Genomic DNA, 18,865 nt, shown 5'->3' on the forward strand with positions numbered 1-18,865 from the left:
AAAACCCAGCTTTACAGAGGCCCCCCAGAGCAGAATTCATGGCTGTGCAGGACTGAGAAGTGAAGGGAGACAGCCAGGCCAGCCATGTGGTGTCAGAAGATGGAGTGCCCGAAGTGACAATGACTTCCTGTCACCTTGCAGGCAGGGGCTATATTGGGAAGCCTAGTTACATGCTGTTCTCCTAGGAACATGATTCAATGCTGATGGGTGGCAGGCCAGAGGCCAGGCAGGGCCACCCAGAGGACAGGATCATGGCCATGCCCTAGGGCTCCTTCCAAAACATAGTCAAGGTCCAATTGGCACTTACTGAGCCCAAGCCCCGAGGGAAGCGGGCCCTACTCACAGCTCCTGACTCTGGAGAGAGGCAGGATTCAATGGAAAGATGTCGTCCTGGCAGAGAAAGTATCACCATCAATAAGCCTACGGTATAGAAACCTTCAGGCATCGTTAAATGCCCAGCTGTTTCTAGTCTTCTAGACTAACACCTTACCCATCTACACTGGACAAATGTCCAGATAGACACAAAGTAACCATCTACCTTATTACAGGGCTCGTGTCTGGCCCTGCCCTCCATGCCTGTGGAAGGCGCTGCCCTGGGGGTCTATTGTCTCTCTAATTCAGCCCCTTTACTGCCGGCTCGTCTGTCTACCAAGCAGAAGAGGCTTCTCTGCATCCTCTACTCCAAGGCGTGTGACTCCAGGTCCCCAACCTCAATCAAGACCAAAGGAGCTCACAGCAGGGCTCTACCACACATCCTGGGCCGTTTCCATGGAAGAACTCAGGCTGGGGTGAGTCGTCACCCAAGACAACAGCTTACCCCAAAAGTCTCATATCCGGGCTTTGTCTGTCCCAGGCTCATTTAAGGAAAGCAACTGAGGAAGACTCTGGAAAAATCTGAAAGTTTCAGGGCATCCTTCTCTCTTTACCTGGAGTTACCTTGTTACTGAAATGACTGTGGCCTTGCATAATTACGCCAGCAGAACTCAGTGCCAACGAGCGAGCGCTAGGTGCTCAATTAGTTTCTAATAGCCAGCAAGAGAGCTACGAGGTTTAATCCGCCTACCCCAGAAGGCTTTTTATCCCAACTACCTAATGAAAAGTATAGAACTTGGATTTTTTTTTCTTTTTCTCTGGCAAGTGAAAGACTTCTGTTCCAAATGGGCTTGGCTAGGGGAAAGAGAAAGGAGTGTGCCAACTACTAGGGGCCAGGATAAAGGGGCTGAGTCTAGAAGAGGCACGTGTACCATACTGGATCCCGGACTCAGCCAAGTCCTTAGAGAAGCCCTTGGTGCTGCCTTCATCCCGAGGGAGCCAGCCCAGTCTTACTGATACACACACACACATAAGGGCATTTACCATGTGACCTAAAGAGATGGTCTGGGATTTGGGGTGACGTTCACCTGGGAGAAGGCCTCATAGATCCTCTATTTGTCCTTAGGGTAACCTAGTAGTTTCAGTTCACCCAAGGGCAATGCTGTATGCACTGTATTCACAGGCTGAAGCTTGCAGGACCCCTCTCCCCCTCTCTCATATCTACCTATCTCTCCCTCTCTTGGTTTGCTTGAGATTGCCCATAGCTCCTTGTGCACGCTGAGTAAGTACTCTTACTACTAAGCGAACTCCCAGTCCTCAGTCTTCTAATGCAAAGCTGGCCTGTAATTCTCAATCCCCTTGCCTCTGTCTTCCAAGTGCTGAGGTGCTGGATGCCAGGTCCCCACCTACCCACACCAGGCAGTCTTCTTTTTCACTGGAGTGCTTCTCGACTGGCCACTAAGGAGGACCACTATACTGGAGGACCCTCAGGTGAGTTATAAACCTTTGATGTTCACTGTGGACACCAGAGGCAGAAGTGCAGAGGTGCTGCCTGCCTAGCTGGTTCTAGCTCAAAGATGTTCTTGCTCTCTTCACCATGGAAAATGAAGATAGCCCCTTTCCTCACGGCTGAGCTCCTCCTGGACACGGCTGCCAGAGGATGCTCTTCCTCCATTTAAATACTGCCCACCCTCTTCTGGACTACTCCCCCTACCAACCCCATCCAAGGGACAGTCTCATAGCTCCAAACTCCCATAGCAGCCATTTGTTTCCCTTGTGGGGCCAGTGAACACCCTTCCCTTCCCAGGCTCATGTGATCCTTTCAGCTGGCTCACTAGCAGAAGGCAGGTCAGGACAGTAGCACTAACTCTCATCTGCCCTGCCTGGGTTTGCACACACTGGCCATTCAGTCCAGCTGCTAACAGCCAAATTCATACATGTGATAGCTGCTCTCCTCTCTCTAAAACATGTACATGTAGGTGGGTTCCAGAATAGCACTTCAGGCAAGTTCCTCTGCTGGCCAACCTTCTAAACCTGGTTACCACTAGGTAACGATTTTACCCCTCCAGAGAAGGTTCCAGCACCCCCAGTGTGTGCCTGGAGGGACACCAAGGTTGTTCTACAGTAGACAAAACAGTCTCATGTCAAAGGATACAGCTCCACTGGACAAGGTCTGAAAGGCCAGGGATAAGTCACACTCCACGTGCTGGGTGTATGCCACACGCTCCTTCTTTTCAGAGTGGCAGCACATGGTGACTATGCCATTTACTCCCAACCCCAGGGTGCCTTCCCCAAGAAAAGATATGAGACCACGGGTAGCTGTCTTTCTCTCCCTCCTCTCTAGTGGGGCATGGTGATGGAGAGGAGAAAGGGCATGCCACTGTCAAGCTCTCCATGAAGTTGAAGCTGCATGCTGTCTGACCTACGAACCATCTAGTGATGCGCCCAGAACCACCTTCCTCCAGCCCTCCAAAGAGTGGCCAGGTCAGGCAACCAGCGGACACATGCTGCCCTGGCCCAGCAGGAAAGGTTAATAGGCCACACCTGCTCCTGGTGGCTGGCCAAATGGAGCAGCATCCAATAAGGTGCTCCCTACCTCAGAGTCTCGAAAGACTAGGCCTTCCTCCTCTCAGCTCTCCAGTCTCACCTCCCCAATCTTTAAGGCACCAGGAGCCCAACAGATGGAAAAGCAAGAATCCTGACAATCAACAGTAGAGAGATCTAGGTGGGAGTCAGCCCTGGCCAACCCCCCACCCCAGCTTTCTGATCTCAGACAGGCTCAGCAGTGGATGCTGTAAGTCTCAGTGTCCTCATCTACAAAGGAGCACCTGAGTGTCAGAGCTGTCAGAGTACCAGCACTCCACGATGTCTGGAACATAGCAGGCACAAGTAAATGTGCCTTTCTCTGTGTCCCAATCCAGGACCATCAGCCCAAAGTCAGCCATTTATTCAGTAGATTTTCACTGATTGCCTACTGTGTGCTAGGCTGTAGAGAGGCAAGATTTACTGACTGCCTACTGTGTGCTAGACTGTAGTGAGGCAAGCAAATAGGCTACTATTACGGTCTCTGCCTCCCTCTTCGGATCCAGACGGCTGATTCCCAGGGCTGGAGGCAGCAAAGGAGAGCCTCCATTGCACTTCCTGCCCCACTTCCACCCATTTACACAGGCCAGGTGTTCCTAGGCTAGGTGGCATGGACGAACGCAGAAATACATGAATCACATGTCCCCAAGAAACCTAGGTTCTAGTACATGAAAGGAGCAAGTGAATAAAAAAAACACTCCTGAACCAAGAAGGTGACAGGTTACGGGGGTGGGGGGCGGTTGGGAGAACAGATGGCTGAGGGCAATCAGATGGAGGAGGACTGAGACCAATCAGATGGAAGAGGCCTCCTGCACTGTCTGGCCAGGCTCACCCTGGGGCTGAGCAGGCTGACTTTCAAAAGACAGGAAAAGTAGGGAGCAGGTCTCTGGTCCTGGCTCTGTTCCTAGCATGGGAAACGGACAGGATTTTATTTAGAAACAACTACAGGCGGGTCAGAGCCTCTTCTGGCAATTCCTAAAACTTCCTGGACAGACCCAGTCCCATCATAATCTCATCAATTTGTGCCGGGCAGGTGAATCACCAAACAGCTACCCCTGTGGCAGAGGAGACATGCCCAGTCAAAGGGAGGGTCTCGTCCTGTGGAAGGAGGGGCTGAGGGAGAGGAGGGGGTTGGAGAAAATATGGATGAGGGTGGGAACAAACCAGCCCAGGGAATTTATGCTTTGGAGTTGTTTACTACCTAATTAATTCAATCATCTCCAAAACAATTTTATTTATGTTCTGTTTACCACATCAAAAGTGGGTGTGGGAGCAGCGATTCTAAAATGCTAAAATAATACCCCGAGGCATCTATTTTAATCAGTTAAAAAAATTAGAAAGGGGGAAGGGGGAAGAGTTAAAAAGAAAGAGAAACTGTCTATCTCTGATATACATATATATGTGTGTGTGTGTGTGTGTGTGTGTATACACATGCACACAATCTCAGTCATGAGAGAGAGAGAGAGAGAGAGAGAGAAACAGCCGAGCCCTCTCTGAGAGCCTTCCTGGCTGCTGAAAACCGAGCTTGTCAAAAAAAACAAATCCATAATGGCCCGAGGCTCCTCTCCAATCTATTTTCTGCTCAGCTGGTTTTAAATGAAGTTATTATGAGTCATTAAAACACCCGCAAGCCAGTGGAAGTCAGCCAATTACAATTTTAAATTTAGCCTGTTCTCTGCCCCATTCTCTTGTTTTCTTCCTTTGCCCACAGAACGCTGCTGCTGTTATTTCCCCCTCCCTTCCTTTTATCCAAAGTAGAAGAGACAGTTATGAAAATGCATACTACTGCACACTGCACAGAACCATTCATAGGAAACCCAAATTATTAAATTAAAAAAATTCGAACTTCCGCTCCCCCCCCCCTCCCCGCAAAGTCAACACAGAGTCTCGGCCTCTGTTCTCTGGATTCCTCAGAGGAACTCTGCTCAGCTGGCCTGAGAGGTCAGAGGCCGTTTTGAAAATGGAAAGGTTCTTCACTGGGGTCTTGTTGAGAAACACTCCTATCTATCCATCCATTAACTTGTTCCTGTAGGAATCTAAGGAGTGTGTGTGTGTGTGTGTGTGTGTGTGTGTGTGTGTTGCCACCAACATCCAAAGATTAACAACCAACAATGAAGCCGAAATTCAAAGGTAAAGCGGGCTTTGCAATCAGGCATGGATGTCCGTGGCAGTCAGTAGATATCATGAGCTCATTTTGGTTTTAAATCTTCAAGGTAATGGCCTGTGTGGACCCATTACAGCAAAGAAACAATTTTCAGTATTTCATGTAAATGCTTCGTCTCCATCTCTTTTTTTCCCCTCATACTTGTGTGCACACAGACACATGCTGGGGCTCGGTGTCTGGTGAAGATTCTACCCCTCATTTTTGGCTGTTTCTCCAGACTTTCCAACAAGGAGCTACCTTCTTAACTAAACACCTGTCCAAGGTTACCCCCAACCTAGCCTGGGCCCAATGAATCTGTTGAGTTCCACAGAGCAAACCTTAAGAGCTCTACAGGCATCTCTATCACCTCCAGGTCCCCTCTCTCAGGCACAGAGACAGTCAACACATTTTCTGCAAAAGGTCCAGTCTCTCCACCTTCACACGGGTTCCAGGGATTGGGCTCAGGCCACCAGGCTGGTAGCAGGCACCTTTACCCACTGAGACACCTTACTTTTAGTTATATGATAGTCACTGATTCAAAAATCCCAACCCAAGCCTTCTGTGTGCCAAGCCCTTTCCCAGATCACAAGTACAGGAGAATTAGCAAGGGTCGGCTAGAGGCTTCCATGCGCTGGTAGGTGACAGCGCACACCTGTGTCGACACGGGCTCTGGCGATGGGATCCTGAGAAACAGTGTCCAACAAGGACCTCGCAGACCTAAGCCCATTTTTCTGTCTACCAACTCCACTTAAAAAATAGTGTGTAAGGACCGAAGTCATGGCTGAGCAGACCCACTCTTGTCGTTTCAATGTGAAGGGTCATGCACACGTGCCTCAGGCTCTCTCCAGTCACGTGTCCTTACCAGGCCCCTGGGCCAGAATGACCTAAGTTTCCCTACTCTGACTGATGTCTAACTTCTAAGCTCAGGAACACTGAGAGTAGTAAGAAAGGAGACAGACAGACCAACAGACAGATGAGAGAAGGCAGGCTAAGGCAGTCAGTGACAGAGACAGATGAAGACACAGGAAAGAAGACAGAAAACACGCAGCAGTGTCAAACAGCGGCTGTGGCTGACATAGACACAGGACGGTGCCAAAGAGATGAAGTGAGATGGAAGGAGATTGGGGGAGAAGCAGGAGCAGAGAGAGACAAAATAAACACCTGCAGAGGGAGGGAGGCAGAGACCCGACCCCTGCGTGGAGCACGGGGAGGAACAGCAGCGGCCCAGTGGCAGGGCAGGCACAGACCTGGACTCCAACAACCCTGGCCCTGCCTGGCTCAAGGACTAGGGAGCAGAAGCTAGAGGAAAAGATGGCTACGGGAGTCCACCCAGAAACACATTTCTGTTAGGGGTGGGTGGCAGCAGCGTATGCAGAAAACCCAACCAAGATATGAGGACTCTGAGAATATGTAAACCTCATTGCTTTCAGGTCCATCCCACTAAAACAGCCCTGTCCTGCAGCTCCCCATGAGATGCTACTCATCCTTAGACAAAAATCAAAGGCTAGTAAAGGCACCCGGGACCTAAGCAGGATGGAAAGAAGCAAAGAAAGATTCCAAATGAACAGCAGTCGGACAGATGTCCCACCCTCTCCTCTAGGGCACTGTTCATTCCTAATAGAAACGTCACCACCTAGCTGTGCAAAATCATGCTGCAATGGGGAAGGGGTGTGCCACCTTCTTTGGGGACAGAGAGATGAGAGAGAGACAGAGAGAGAGAGAGAGAGAGAGAGAGACAGAGAGAGAGAGACACAGAGAGAGAGAGAGACAGAGAGAGAGACAGAGAGAGAGAGGGGGAGGGAGGGAGAGGGGGGAGAGAGAGAGAGAGAATGAATGGGAGACAGAAAGAAGATATTACATAATTCCCACTTTCTTTCTTCCACCCTTGAAGTCATGTTCTATCTGACAGGCTCCTCTCTGAGGGTGTTGGGGGGGGGGATGACAAATCCAATCCAAAATTCAACAGCCTGTGTTCTGTTCGGAGAGCACACAGTGTACTGTACAGCCCATAAAACTCCAAACAGCCTCCAGACACTGCTGCAATCGTCCTCCATCAAAACACTTTGTCTTGCATACAAAAATAAGATACAGCGCTGAACAGAATACAAAATCAGCCCATTACAGTACAGAGAGACTGCTACTTAGCAACGAGGGGGCTCTAAAGCCTCAATGCTCTACAGGAAGCAAAATCTGTCGAGCCTGTTGGGCAAATGATAAACATTAGCAGTATTAAAAAACACAAAAGCCATGTAAGTGGATAGACATAATGTAGAAACGAATTTATAGAATAAATTGGGATGGGAGGGGGCTTGTAGGGTGTGGGATGAAGCTGGGTGGGGTCCAGAAGAGTCAAAGGAATGAGTTCTCCGGTCCTGCTACACTGATGTAAGTAGAGATGTGTGTACTGGGGGCTATGTAACCCCTTCTTCACATGGGTTAGAGGTGAAAGGCTGGAAGAGAACTGGTGGAAAAATACTGTTTAATACAATGACCTGTGAAGAATGTCCCCAACTTTCTCAGTTCAGTTAGCCTGAGGTGAAGCCTTGAAGGCTTTGGGACCTCTGAGTGACTCTAAGGTGGGAAGATGTGGGGAGGGGGCACTTATCCTCCAGGGACGAGTAAGCCTGACACCCTGCGCCATTGCATATGACACATGCTGTAAACAAAACCCGAGGCCAAAAGAAAAAAAAAAACTACCCACCCAAACAACAAAACCCAAAACAACCCATGTGGGCTGGAAAAATTAGTGAATTTCATCAGGTAAAGGGGAAAAAATACTCAGGCTAGGAATCAGAGGCAGGGTTTCGGATCCCAGCCAAAACAGGAGCTAAAAAGCAAAACCATATTCGCCTGCGCTCAGCTGAGGCTCTGGAGGCAAAAATGGAGAAGGGGCGGGGTTGGGGGGATGAGGAGGGGGCCACAGGGAAGGGGCCAGCGTGGAAGGGGGCAGGAAAGAAATGTATTTTTCATCAGCCAGTGTATAATTTATAAACAGCATTAAACAGTTTTTGTTTTCTTTCTCCTCTCTCCCGTGTAGGGGCTTGGACCGCAGTCAAGCCTGCATTAATTTCTGCTTTGGGTACAGTGTGTTCTTGGAGACGCATCTGCAAGCGATCATAAACTCTCTGGAATGCTGGCAGAACATCCAGACCTGCCGGCAGGCCAGTGACGACACCACTCTGGGAAAAAGTTCAGGAAGCTGGCCAAATCCAGAGGAGGGAGAGGAAGAGCGAAGAGTGTGTTCAAGAGGGAGGAGGAGGGGGAGCACTTTCCCTGCTTGTTCCTCTCTGCCACCCCAGTGTGTGGACCTCCGAGACACCCCACTGTCAAAAGGAATGTTCAGAGGGTGGGGACCTCTCAAGACCCAGGAGAGAGTTAAAGAGCCCCAGAGAGGATATATCCAAGGGTCTCCCGTTTTTTTTTTTTTTTTTTTTTTTTTTTATTTTACCCTGACAGCAAAAAGGAAAGTTAGTATCCTCCAGAGAGGAGGCAGGGTGAATGGAGTGCCTATAGACTAGGACTCTCCTGTGCCTGGCCAATTCCGAGCTGCAGGTCCTGAGAAGCCATCTTTGAACTCTTAAGGCAGCCTTTCTGATGATCACTGTGGGGACCCCTCATTTAGCAGTCACAGGGACTTGCCAGCTGCCCTCCTTTCCTTCCTCCTCTGTCTGTAAGAACCCTGAAGCCAAAAGCTAAGTGATGGATGGGGAGGGAGGGAGGGAGGGAGGGAGGGAGGGAGGGAGGGAGGGAGGGAGGGAGGGAGGGAGAGGGAGGGAGGGGCAGGTCAACTCACTCATCATTGCCAACTTGTATCCCCCACTCCACCCCATCACAACAGCCTAAGAAAACCAATCTTGCTTCTGGTCCCAACTTTTCTAGCACTTTCCCCTGATCCCTGAATGACTCAGGCCTCAGAGAATAAGCTCAGGCTACCCCAAGCTCCCACGAAAACTGTAAAAGCCATCAGCCCAAGCCTTCGTTCCTCTTCTACACTCTGAGTGTGGAGACAAGCCTGGTCACAGGAGTAGACTCTCAACCAGCATGGCTGACAGCACCAGGCCAAGGGAAAGAGTGTGTTATTCTAGTGTGGGGAGCTCAGGGTACCCACACCATGGCCATGGCCATCATGAGCTACCTATCGTGACTCTGGAAGGGTCTCCCCATATCATAGAGTCCAGGCCAATTGATAGCCAAAGCCCAGCAGCCCTTCTGAAGGAAAAGCACTGTTCTCGGTCATTCCTGTCTCAATATGCAGTCTTCCAGTGCTGGGGAGTTAGAAATCACTCTACCCTTCCCCTTTTCTCATGCCTCTGTCCTGGGCCCTGCATACCTTCCTCTGTCCTCCACACACCCTGCCCACAGACCCCACCCCAAGTGATGCCCACCATTCTCACAGTCTGGCTTTCTGTGATCCCTCCGGAACACTGCCCGCACCGTCTCTGCAGGGTCTGCATCATCTGAAGCTCTCCAACCCTTCCTTCTTGACACTTGGTACTACTCTTTCACCACTGTTTTATAATTAACCTGATGCCTCCTGCTAGACCAAGTTCCTCGAGGGGAAGGATGCTGCGGCATCCATCACTGCTCAATGCACACAGCCTCACCCAGTAGTGCACATTAAGCATGCACTCGGTCCAAAAGCAAACGATACCCCCAGGATGGGGCCTGACCACCTAGACACCCAGACCCCTCCAACCAAACAGCTGTGTCCAAAACAGAGCAAGCAGTTGTAGTGTGTTTATAAGCTGGCAGTCTGTCAAGCCAAGGTGTGGCAAGCTCATATAAGCCGAATGGGAAGGTTTATACAGGGCAGGTTCAGAACCCACTGAGTCACAGCCTGTGGTCTGTGGTCTGTCCAGCCTCACATCCCAGCGGGAAATCACCTCTTTTGAAAAAGCAAATGCAAAGAGATGGGGACCTGTCAATGCTTCCTGGATGACTCCCATGGGAACATGGCAGTGTACGAGGTTTTAGAGTCATCTCTGGACATGGACAGTGGGCTGGGACTCTTCTGCTGCTTGCCACAGCCCTATACCTACCATTTGGCAAAAACTCGAGTGGAAGTCATTGCTCTTCCCTCTACGAGCCATATCCCCAATCCTCAAGCCCTTGTGATCCCCAAAACCATCTCTAAAAGGCAGATTTGGACCAGATTGGCCATTAGTTAATGAGTTATGTTGATGGTGGTCAATTTAAACATACTGTTATCATCAGGTATACCTCATAAACACTTGGGTAGTTAAAGCATTCAAATCGGGCAAGAAACTTCAATTAAAGTGAACATTCACTACCACCATTTAGGGTCTTAAAACCCAGCACAACTGAAAAGGAGAAAGTAAGAGAGACGTGAGGGGAGAAATCGCAGCCTCTCACAAGGGCCTCCTACAGGGCAAACTTCTAATTAAACAAATTGTCAATTTCAACACAATGAAAACTGATTTAAGAGAGTAAATTTAGTATTCTAGTCACTGCAAATAAGAGCTTGCCTTGTTGATCTCCTTCAGGCTGATTTCATCTGATAGGGAAGTGAGGAGGAGGAGGAAGAGGACAGGAGGAAAAGGAAAGATGCAGAAGAGGTAAGGCAAGCCGGACCCGAGTCCTTCCTTACAGAAATAAGATCATGGAATTCAGTGCATTCTCTCCTCTGGCATCGCAAAAACTCCTGTTTTCACCCCACCCCTTCCAGATCAGAAAAAAAAAAATATAAAAAAATAATCGCGTACGATGACAAACTTGGCTGAGCACACACTGTACATACTGTACCCACAAGTCTGGCTCGCAGCCAGACCTGGCTCAGTGCCAGGTCTACAATAACAAACACAGGCTGTGCTAGCCAAGAGGGGGTGGGGCGGCCAGCACCAGCTAGAGAGGGAGGAAGGGAGAGACATGCAGCCTGGTGGAGCAGAAGGAACAACCAGGATGAGCCTGGCAAGGACGGCCTGCCGCAGCGGAAACACTGAGGGAGCCCCCAGAACCCCTGCCCAGGATGGAGTTCAAGTCTCCACACAGCCTGTCCTTAAAAAACAAAGGAGAAGGACAAAAGCAGGCTCCCTAGGCTCTAGGCAGTGATTCATCTTCCCAGCTCCAACCCTTTACCGTCTATAAACTGGGTCTGCACTACAGATCCTGAGGTGGGCCTCACTGTCAGTTCCTAACACAAAGCCTTCAAACCAGAGAAAGCAAAAAAAAAAAAAAAAAAAAAAAAAAACTATGCTGTCTATGGTATGTTCCAGGGTATCACGATTGATAGGTAGGTAGGTAGGTAGGTAGGTAGGTAGGTAGGTAGGTAGGTAGGTAGGTAGGTAGGTAGATCAATCAGACAGATAGACATACAGACAGACAAAAGTTGCCCTTTTTTAAAGACAGGGTGTTAAGTAACCAGGCTGGCCTTGAATTTGCCATGTAGCTGTAGCTGGCCTTGAATTCCTGACCCCTTTGCTTCTACTTCCCAAGTGCTGAGATTATATCCTGTAATGCAACCGAGTTCCCTTATCTGCTATGGGGGTCGTGGTTGCTAGAAGACCAGGAACCCCTCAGACCCAGACCTTAACCTGCAGCAGATTCAAGTCTCTACAGGGGGCAAAGGTCAGGAAGTGGTCTACCCTCCCTGGCTTTTGGTGCTTCTCGGACATCAAGACATCCTGCAGGAGTGAGGTGACTGAAGGCAATGGGACAAAAAAGAAAAAGAAAAAAACAGACTAGAAAGTCTCAGACTCTGCAGGCTATGAGCTGTGTAGCTGTGTGCCGGGGTGAATTAAAACAAAATGGTAACTCATCACCAACCCCTCCCTCACAAGGGCATTGGCAGATGGGTTTCAGAGGGACCAAACATATAATGGAAAACTAAGAAAACACAGCCCACTTCCTGAGGCTGGAGAAGCATAAAGACCATGAGACCCTCAAGTGGTGACTTAGATGGGACCAAAGTGGACACCCCCTCGGGACGAGCCAGCTTGCAGCAAAGTGATGAGAAGTCACTATCTTGTCAGAAGTAGGGACACCAAACCCACCTAAAAGAAAGAGCTCAGTAGCTCTCAGCACCTCTTAGCCACACTCCCCAATACTGTATGTAGACACGGGTTCACAACAGAGCTGGTGGCCAAGTCACGTCTGCTTCCATTGCCTGGAAGAGTGGGTCTAGGGTGTCCCCTTTCCATGAAGCCCCTCGGCCATGAAAGGATTTCTGCTGCAGGTGAGGCCAGACAGGACCGTAGAGTCTTCGAGGTGCTCATCAAATGCCTACCTAGGCTGCACTCATTAGCTCATCTAAGCATTTGCTGATGCCAAGCAATGATAGATGTAACGTCGGCCTGATCCTGTGCCCTAGCAGTTTGCTGTCGGTTAATACTTACCAAGTACCCACCACACCGAGGGCATAGGGGCAAAAAGGTTGTGTGAGCCTTACAAGCTAAGCTCTCAGGGTTTGAGTTAACCGTTCCTGCTTTACAGACAAGGATGCTGAGGCTCCGAAAGGCCAAGCTGCCTCATTAGGAAGTAGGTGCCCAAGTTTCCCCGCACTCCATTATCCTGCTTCTCAAGAGGGGAGATAAGGCAAGCCCAGAGAAAACAGCGACACAGAAGAAGGATTGTGCTCAAAGCATCAGCTACAGAAATGGGTGCCAGAGGAGAGCATGATTACCTCTGACTGAAAGTGGGGAGTGGCTGAGGTGGTCTTGTTTTTGAAAAAGAGCCTGGAAAAACCTGGAAAGGTGGGAGAAGGTTTCTGCCATGCAGGTAGAAGACAAACAGAACCAAAGCACTCGGTAACCACTGTGTGAATGAAGCCGCGTGAGCCACACAGCTAAGTTTCAGTGGGGTACCACAGAGCTGCCGATGAGAACTTACACCATCATCCACAGACAACCCACCAGGCTGGAAGCATCCAGGATAAGATGATAAGGCATGCCCCGGGGTGACAGTTTCAGAGGTAGGCAACACGGAAGGAAGTCTAGGTAGAAGCCATCCTATCAATACCTGTGAATCACCTACTGCATGCAGGCCAGGGAACTTTCTATGGAGACGTGTAGTACTATTTCATCCAATTCTCAAAGCAGAAAAACCACCTCGATGTGAGGGCAACACCTCATCTGCACTGACAATCAGAGACGGACGGCTGAATTTGTCCACAGTCAGACAGTCAGTGTCAAATTAGTGTCACGAGTGGGGATTGGAATCACATGCTAAGGTGATTAAGCTGAGGGTGCAGCCTGCCTTCTGTGGCACCAGTGACTTCCCTGTCAGGTCATAACCTTCTCCCTATAGTAGCTTCGCCTTTAATCTTTGCACTCGTATGTTAGGGGAGAAGCGGCCCATCTTCTTTGGTCTTGCTCTCTTTATGTAGGTGACTACCAATAACTGCCCCTGCTTTAGCCAAGTCTGCAGGATCCTTCCCAGTACCCAGAACATCAGGCACAAAGGGTGTCAAGGGCTTCTCCCCTCTTTACCCAGCTCTGGGGCAGAACAGCTTTGCCCGAACATGAGCAAAATAACTGGCAACCGTATACTCAACCCCACTAGAATTGGATAAAATTAACTTGCAAAAGACAGCTCGCTATAACTAGCTTTGAGTTCCAACCTTTCTATATCTATTTAATTAAAGGCTCTTGTATAATGTGAACCCAATAGTCAGATTCATTAGACAGCGAGAACCTAATTCCACAACTGTTTCTGCTAATGAAACTGCAGTCTACTTTAGGAGGTAGATCGCACAGGGCATGGGTTCCAGTGATGGCCTGGGAACCCCAGGGGAAAGCATACAGCTATGTTCCTCTGATGGGCACCCTCTCAGGGTGGCTCTTCTGCAACATGGAACTGGAAGGAAGATCCAAGGGACACAGTGGACCAAAGCCCTGGTTGGCAGTGAAGACAACTAGACCAGGGCCAGCTCTGAGTTAAGGGTGAAAACGGCAGGAGGGGGCCCACTGAAGGAGACCTTGCCTACCTGAATGAGCCAGTAAATGCATTCTCAGTCGCAAACTGTCCAGGAACCGTTTTCCGCAGAGTTCACACCCGTATGTTTTCATCCCACTGTGCAGTTTCCTGTAGGGGAAAGGAGAAGACAGGTTGTCACTGCTCTGACTGGACAGAAGGCTCACCCTCCTAAACACACACACACACACACACACACACACACACACACACACACACACACACACACACACACACACGCCTACAGGCTTTCAGAGTAATCTCCAGGGGGAACAGGAGGTGGTGGTAAGGGGTGGTACTGGAAAGAGTCTCATCCCATTCCTGATTCTGGGACAATCCCCATATGTCCTGTGCCCATGGACTGCTGGATACAGTACCCATGGATTGCTGTATCCATTCCTAATCATGTTTCTAGAACACCCCTCATTGCTTTAACACTGGTACTCAGACTCGGAAATCAGATCTGAGTTCAGAAGAAAGGTTTCAGCATATGGGGCACGCAGACAGACAGACAGACCGAGGGTTCACTGTCAAACTATACACATCCTGGATCAAGCCCTTCCGGCCTTTGCTCACCTCCAGGCAGCATTAACTCATGCCCTCTCCCACCCATCACTGGGCTGTGCCAGACTCAAGCTCCTGCCATCTGCCATACTCAGAAGGGTACACTGACGTCTTTGTCTTTCTCCTCATCTCTAAGGCCCAAAGGCTGGGTCTTTCCAAATGGGCCCAAGAAGGAACAGGTTCTATGAACAAGTATGCTTCTCTCTTTCTCTCAGTAGCTAGATGCTCTTAGAGTAGCCATGACCCCACCTCCAACCCTGACAGACAGAAGAATTGCAAAAACATCAGACAGCTTCCACCAAGAATAAGTAAGGTCCTTTATCCTGCCAAGATCCTTCCATACCTGTCATCTCCTTACCACCGGTAGAATTCTATGAAGTGGCATGTCATCACCATGGCAACAACTGGTCAAAAGCTCTAAGACAATGCTACCTCTTATCCTACGTCTCCGCTGGGCTGTTTCTGCTCAGACCCTTTGCCATGGAACTGGTCATTTTCAAGGAACTCAGTGGGACAGCAAGTAGGGAGCCAAGCACTGGGAGGGGCTCTGAGCTACTTATGTGAGCTGGCCCCAAATGCTGACTCTCCTTCCATCGCACTCCTTTCCTCAAGTCTCAGAGGCCACTGCTCGATCCAGGATCCAGCTACAACATCTACTCCAATCTCTGTTTCTCCCCTGTCACTAAGGACCAGAGTAGAGAGTAGCAGACAGACAGGATCTGGGGGCAGCAGGACAGGTGGGAGACATGGGGCTCTCTGAGAGCCTTCACTACTGCTGCAGAATGACGACGGTGTGCTATAAAACCATGGTGGGCTGCAGAACTGGTTCTGGCTATGCTAGGGAAAACCAGGTGATATTACATACTGGAACTGGCATTGCCAAATCACAAATGACACCCAAACACACACTGCTACTACCAACTTACAGATCCCTGCGCTGTACTAACCATTCAGTGGCCCCCAGGGGAGCCTCGGTAGCATGCCAAGCAATGGGGCCACCTTAGCATGTGGACGGCACCCGACGCCTTGTGTACAGCCTCCCGATAGGGATCACAGGCAGTTCTTTGCAGAACTCTTTCTCAATCGTATTGTTCTGTTTGCTGCCTTCCTCTTCCCCCTTGCCAAAGACGAACGATTTCTCAAGCACAAACACATAAACACACACGGTCTCCCACAACACTCTAGGGCGCCCCACCCATCCCCCATGCGTTATCTCACTCTTGGCTGTGGCTGATCTATCCAAATTGAGAAAGAGTACGGAACATTTTAACTGAACATTCTTTACTCTGATTATATTTCACAATGTCAGGGCACTGGGGCATGTCCGAATAGTGTTTGGGGCAAAGTGTGTTTTTAAATAGGTACCCAGGCATCTCTCTCTCTCTCTCTCTCTCTCTCTCTCTCTCTCTCTCACACACACACACACACACACACACACACACACACACACACACACACAAACACACACACACACAGGGGTGGGGCACAGTGGGGCACTCCTGTCCCTTGCCTGGGCATGATAAATATTTGCCTTTCTAAGGGATCTACACAACACAAAGACTCTTCAAGAGTGGTTTCCCAGGTGCTTTCCTGAAAGCTGATTAGGAGTTGGGTCCAACTGATTGTTACCTTTTAATCATTTATGATTTCTTAGCTTCCAGGGATGTCCCTGCCTGGGAGGCATAGGAGGATCCCATATGCATTTGTCTTTCCAAAGGATTGTGGATGGTCAGTCTTCAGATCTGGGGAGCACCCCCAACAGCCTACACTCGATTCCTCCTCCAGAGTTCCAGATCAAATCTCTCACCCCGATCAACACTCTTAAGTAACAGCCTTGCCTTTTCCCCGGATATGGGAAGATTTGCTCAGCAATTGCTGAAAGTGGCTTTTCTTCCAGTTGCCAACCAGACTGGCTCTGTGTGAAAGGGGATGGATTCCAGCCTGTTTCCTGTAAACGTTTTGCAGGGCACAAGGAGGAAGGCCAAGCACACAGATGTAAAACCGGCTCTCACCCTGACCCAGCCCTGGCTGGTTTAAAGACCTTGGACAAGTCATATTGTCACACCCACTTGAATTATATTTTACTTTTTTGAGACAGAGGGTCTTTATGAAGGGCTGATGGACCTGAAACTCGATCTGTAGACCAGGCTGGCCTTGAGATCTCAAAAGATCTGCCTGCCTCTGCTTCTCGGGTGCTGGGATCCAAAGTGTGCACTACCACACCCAGCTATCAAATTCTTTCTCACTTGTAAAATGACATAGCTTAGTAACTAAAATTGTAGGCGGAGATAAGTTTAATTATTCAAAAGTCTCAGTCATATCCTATTTGACTTTGCCTCCAAGGAATTCCTGAAAGGGACAGTTATTTTCCTGGGCCACGATCTTCGTGTCGCTGCCTATTGTAATGTACTGTGACACCCAGGTCATAGGCTATGATATAGCAAACAAAACTCTAAACCCAACCCAGCAATCTGTGCACGTTAAAACCTTCTAATCCAGAGCGCCTTTATCTTGTCTTTCTCTTAGCAAATGAACCTTCTAGAAGTCATCAGGAGCCTTTCCTCTGAACTGTTTCAGTCACCGTTTCTTCAGTAACACGTGTATTCTCTCTTACCCAATTCTCGGGGGTAGCACGCTGTCCTGAAACTGACCTACTAACTCAGTGCCCCACACAGGTTCCCAGAGACCCAGCATGGCATCCGTGGGAGATCACATGTAGCCAGGACAAAGGTCACCGTTGACAGGGAGAACCACGCAAAGCATACAAAGTTCAAGACAGAAAGAGGGGGGCAACTTCACAGGCCGGCCTGGAACGTCAATGGTGCCCTATATTAAGTTTGCTCATTTAAAAAAATAAAAAAGTTATTGTTTACACAGCAAGGAAGAAGATCTAACATGGAGGCTTCTCTCAATTCCAAGAAAGCCTAAGTGGCAGAGAAGAAATGAGTAGATTCTACAGACCCAGCAACCAGCCGACTCCGGAACAGTCTTCAGAGTCTAACCTTTGTCCTAGGCCACCTCTCTTTACCCACTGTCGCCACATTCTGCAGAGATTTTTGACCAAAATGCCAACCTTACCTTTCTCCTGGCTATGTTCAACACATCTACCCAATCCTGTCCTGTCTTCACAAGGCTTAATTTCTTACTTTGCACTGCCTCCCTTGATGATGGAGGCACGTGTTCATTCTCCAGGAGTAAGCCAGACTGATGGCCGCCATTTTGAAAGTCATCAGGTAATAGAGTGGTTCCATCTATCTCCGACAACATGTGACCGAAAAGTAACTCACTGTGCAGGGAACAGAAGTTCACTTATACTCAAGAAGATAAAAAAGTTAATTCCTGAACACATCTACCTATTTCCTCAAGAAAGAGAATCACTGTGAGAAAATTACATCTACACAAATCTGAACCTTTTAGTAACACAAGAGAAGGGCTCATTTTCTCTCATTGTTCTCTCCAACGTAGCTCTCACTTATAAAACCACTCTGGCCAGGTTGTCACTGGGACCATGTCTGTGCTCAATGAGTCTGCAAGGCATGGAGATTCTGTCTGGTTTGGACCACTAACTGCTCAATGACAGATGCTATGTCTATCTTGCCTTTGCTTTCTAAGACCCATTTTAAAGGGACTGTTCAAAGCCAAAGAAACCCCTCTAGGAAAAGCAGGTATAGGTCTATATTCTCTTTATCTTAGAAAGAATCTGAATACAACAGCTACACAGGCAACCTCCATTCCAGAACCAGACCTTATCTTGTGTCTCTTGACATCCATACAAGGAAGGCCTATGGTAATTTTCTGGAAAGATAAATGTTGAGCCTCACACCAACCTCACCCATCCAGAATAGGCCTCCATCAACCCAGTTCAAAATGGACAACACAAGAACATGCATGTTATCAAGGAGTGACTCTTCATGTCTTCTCTACCTCAATCCCCAGGACAGCTGGCCCTAACCTTAAGAGAGCCCTGAATGCATGCCCTCTGCAGAAGTTGTACATTTCCACCCACTCAGCAAAGGACCAAGGAGACAAGATGAGGAGGGGCTTCAGGGCATTGCCAAAAGAAAACGACCAGAGGCTTTGGCTTGTGGATTGGGGGATGAAGGAGCTCAAGGCCTGGTACTGGCCACACCACATTTCTTCTCGTGTTTTGTATAGGGATAAAGGGCAAAGATGGGGCTTATCCACTAGCTAGCAAGAAGGGAAAAGCTCGAGGTTTCAGTAGCCCAAGGGCTGTACTCCCTCACTCTGCTGAGAGGAAGCTGAAATAGTGTGATCTGTGAGTTTTGGGGAGAAGAGATCAGAACAGGGAACCTGGAAACTAGGACAAGTCACTGG

At 49.1% G+C, this 18,865-nt stretch overlaps 1 protein-coding gene across 2 annotated transcripts in view; it reads right to left on the minus strand.

Annotated features, from left to right (window-relative positions):
• Positions 1-18,865, minus strand: part of Zbtb16 (zinc finger and BTB domain containing 16) — a 184,429-nt gene that overhangs the window by 77,688 nt on the left and 87,876 nt on the right. For both annotated transcript variants that reach the window (NM_001364543.1, NM_001033324.3), the window contains exon 3: positions 13,980-14,077. In NM_001364543.1, coding sequence (NP_001351472.1) covers positions 13,980-14,077 — 98 coding nt within the window. The remainder of the gene's footprint in view (positions 1-13,979; positions 14,078-18,865) is intronic.

This window comes from Mus musculus, chromosome 9, assembly GCF_000001635.26.
Source record: "Mus musculus strain C57BL/6J chromosome 9, GRCm38.p6 C57BL/6J".
Taxonomy (NCBI): Eukaryota; Metazoa; Chordata; class Mammalia; order Rodentia; family Muridae; genus Mus; species Mus musculus.